Source organism: Montipora foliosa, chromosome 1 (assembly GCF_036669935.1).
Source record: "Montipora foliosa isolate CH-2021 chromosome 1, ASM3666993v2, whole genome shotgun sequence".
In the NCBI taxonomy this organism is placed as follows: Eukaryota; Metazoa; Cnidaria; class Anthozoa; order Scleractinia; family Acroporidae; genus Montipora; species Montipora foliosa.
This window is the reverse complement of record NC_090869.1, coordinates 35,606,677-35,610,383: the sequence shown is the minus strand read 5'-3', so window position 1 is coordinate 35,610,383 and position 3,707 is coordinate 35,606,677. Positions and strand designations below refer to the sequence as shown.

Genomic DNA, 3,707 nt, shown 5'->3' with positions numbered 1-3,707 from the left:
GAAAATACATTGTTTTATTAAAATAATATATCATAATTTACATTATAATCCATCAAATATTTTCGCTCGCACGCGATTGGTCTAAACACGTCACGTGACCGAAACTGGGAAATATCCGGTGATATTTCCTAATACATTTGCAATTAAAATAAACTTCACAATGAAGGACGGTTAGTTTTTGGGCCGGAAGAAGAAATTAACCTGTTTTTGACGGCAAGCTGTTCGTAAACGTTTCGTCTAATTTGTAAGCTCCGGCCTTGTGAAAAATATTTGAAGGACAATAAACACAACAGTGTCCATCTGCCTTTTAAAAAATACTCAAATATCTGAGCATATTTTCACTCCAAATGGACGCTCTTGTTTATATATGGTATATCAGGACCGCGTCGGCAATTAATAAATGATATTTTGTAAGGAAAGTGAAAGTGCCTAGCTAATATCTAGTCCAAAATGGCCGCCATTTTGGTATTCTTTTGTTTCCTTGCAAATTGGCCCTTTTGGCTTCGCTATCAAACGTAAAATTCAAAAGAACACTTAACCTTGAACGAGGCCAAAAGGGTAATCAAACAAAATAATACTAAAATGGCAGCCATTTTGGAATAAGGTGTATACAAAGTCGTTCCAATGTTATCATCTGGCTAAACGAGACCGTCGTAGGTTAATTCAAGGCCAGTGCTATATCGCTTCCGTTTATGTTACCGACGTTTTATCGACACTGGCAATCAGATAAATTGAGGAAAAAAATGGACGAAATCATGAATGAAAAGGAGGGCTATTCTTCAAGAGTTCGCAACATTGCTGCAAGAGTTGGGCCAAGTTAAATCCGTGTTACAATATTCGTTTTTACTTTGAAGCGTTACAGACTAAACGTTTTAACGGTGAATATACGGCCAAGATGGTGGAAGCGTGTACACAAGCAACGAATTACGATAAAGGAGCAAAGTACTATTTGCTCGTCAATAGTCGGTTTGACGGCGATCAGTCTCTTTCTTCTCCTACGCTACGTGGACGCAAGCTTGTCTTGCGCTTGAGGAAGATACGCTACGCGTTGGGCGCGTTGGGGATGAAAGGACGACTTTTCGCAGAAGGTTTAGGGGCTGGTTACAGTCGCATGTACTTCACCAAAATAATTAATTTTCCTTTCACCCTTTATAATTTCTGTTATTTTTTCTCTTTGTACCCTAAGTCAATCTATAAAGTGTTTTTCACCGAAACAAAAGAAAACGCTTGCATAATAATAGAGCTCAATCCCGGAGGATTAGTTAGGAACACCACTATGACCGCCGTGACGTCACGTGAAAACACTCTATACCTGTTGCAAGTTCTTAGTAAAGTGTACTTTCCCTGAAAACTCCCTTTCGACAATATTTCAAAAATACCGAAAACAAAAATACGAAACCCGGGTATATCTACGGCTTGTCATTTTCCAGAGGGCTATTGGGAATACAATCTAAAGAAAAGTGTTTTGTTTGCAAAAAAAAAACAATTTATCAGGCGTAAATAATTGCTTTGCCTCTATAACTTTGTACAAAAAGAATAAGTTAAAGGCAAACCAACGAAGCTTTGTAAATTGTAGGAGCAAGGGTTTCGCTTGCCAAACCGGTACAGAATGTTAAAGAATAGTGCGAAGCAATATCACTATTATTGCCAAGGTAAGGAATTGCACATTAGAATTGCATACGGCATTTGCATCAGTTATCTAGTTGACAAACATAAGCTAAACCGCCGACAAAAGAAACGGACAAATAAAACCTTTTCTAATATCACTTCTAGGTTTTCTTGCATTTGTATTTTATATGTATGAACTAGGGCAATGCAAACGCTTGGATCCAAAAAAAGTGCTTCATGCATACGCTTGCGTGATACGACACTGAAGCGTGAAGTTAAAAAATAATGTCATAATATCATAAGTATTCTGGCTTGGGATTTGAAACAAAAATACTTGTTATTTATATATATTAAAAATGAAAACAAAACCTAGCTAAAATCGTACACAAAATTAAAACTTGGGGGTTCGGCCGGGATTGCGGGAGGGGCCTCGGGAATGGATATATTCTCCAAATCTAAAAGCCTCAGTTTCATTTCCATATTTAGTAGCGTTTCTAGCTCTTCCTGTGACTCTGACGAAAGCATCTGGAAGAAACAAACAAAACGTTTTAAAAGGTCAGCAAGAGCGAGTCGGTCGCCTTAAGTAAGGTGATCCGAGAAAAGCTTGGGGACAGAAATAGCAAGGGGGTAACTTCTGTATTCCACGTCAGTTAATTGCGGATTCAGTGACGAATTGTCTTTTCTTTTCTATCAAATAGAAGCTGGATTTAGTATTCACGCGAAGCTCTTGCCATGCGTAAAGTAGTATCCAGTGACGACACAAAATGGTTTCAAGCGTAATCACCTTATTTTGTCATCTCATCACTTACCTCTTTGTTTAATAGCGTTGACAAACCATCTGTCCAAATTGCAAACTTGGGAATAAAAAAAGAATAAAACGAAGGTTACATTACTTTATTGCGTCTGCCTTGAAAGATCTTATCCTTGCCATTTTCCCACCTTTGTCAGTTGTGGTTTTTACTCGATTTCTGTGTCATAACAAATCAAGAATTTACAGTTTTCTAACATGTGGTAGGAGAATGACTCGATGGCACGAACAAAAGCAGATCGCAACACCAGCAACTCCGTGCCGTTCTCTCCGCGAAAAGAGTATGTATTCGTTGACGCCCCACAGAGTTATTTCCGAACGCGGATAGTGAGACGGGACCTACGGTTCATCATTCTAATTCAAGAAAACTCTGAAGTCAAAATCACTTGCACTTGTCAAAGCAACTTTCTCCTCTGTTTTTCTTAGGCCCTGAATGTTGGTCCGGAGTGGGAATCGACCCATCAACTTCTTTTCAGCAGACTAGGATCTTGTTCAATTCCGCTATCAAGGCGGTAGTAAGTTTGCAGTGACACCTGCTACAACTACGTGCTGCAAATGTATTCCAAGTACTGTTTGTTCCAATCTCAAAAGGGAGGATTTTACCTTTGCAAAATCTATCTACAAAGACTTCAAAGGACTTTCAAGGCCTTGAAAACGAAGGATTTCTAGCGGCTGGTCGAGCCAAGTTGTTCAGAAAAATTGCTGTTTTAAAGGAGCAAGGACTTACCAATGACGGACTTGTTGCAATAAAGTCAAGGTGTTTTTCATCTGGTTCGGTATCGTACAGTAGAGAAAAACATAATGATACAAAAGCCTAGAGAAAAATATAAGCAAACCAGAAGTTAGGTAAAAGGAAAGGGAAAACGAAGGGCCAGTAAGCACTTAACAAAAGAAGGATGGAAGAATACGTGGAACGGATGAATGAACATGTTTAATAAACAAACAAACAAACAAACAGAATGCTATTCACATTACTAACAAGAGAAGCTCTTACTCTTTTAAAACTGCGGTCCTTCGTTTGAGGGCAGTCCTTTCCGAACAGTATTTTCGTTACTTTAGCGATTGGCACTGTGAAATGAAACAAGTTGATCCATCAATCTTCTGAATCGTACCAGGTTTGAACTAAACCAATAAGGGATCAGCAGTTTCGCGCAGACAAGGGTATCTAGGGTAGATACGACTCGACCACCTCCTGGAATTTCTTTAATGTCTTTTTGTTGACGTAGAGTTCACTTAACGACAGTGATTTGAGATTGGTTTAAAGAAAGTTATCGCTTTTAAAACTCTGAGT

The 3,707-nt window shown here is 38.7% G+C and overlaps 1 protein-coding gene across 1 annotated transcript in view; it reads right to left on the bottom strand.

Annotated features, from left to right (window-relative positions):
* The window catches only part of LOC137997513 (engulfment and cell motility protein 1-like), a 35,549-nt gene continuing 31,842 nt past the window's right edge, over nt 1-3,707 (bottom strand). The window contains exons 21-24 of the mRNA XM_068843563.1: nt 3,411-3,484; nt 3,144-3,230; nt 2,418-2,462; nt 1-2,133 (exon numbers count right to left, since the gene is read on the bottom strand). Of these exons, the coding sequence (XP_068699664.1) occupies nt 1,978-2,133; nt 2,418-2,462; nt 3,144-3,230; nt 3,411-3,484 (362 nt within the window). The 3' untranslated portion in view covers nt 1-1,977. The remainder of the gene's footprint in view (nt 2,134-2,417; nt 2,463-3,143; nt 3,231-3,410; nt 3,485-3,707) is intronic.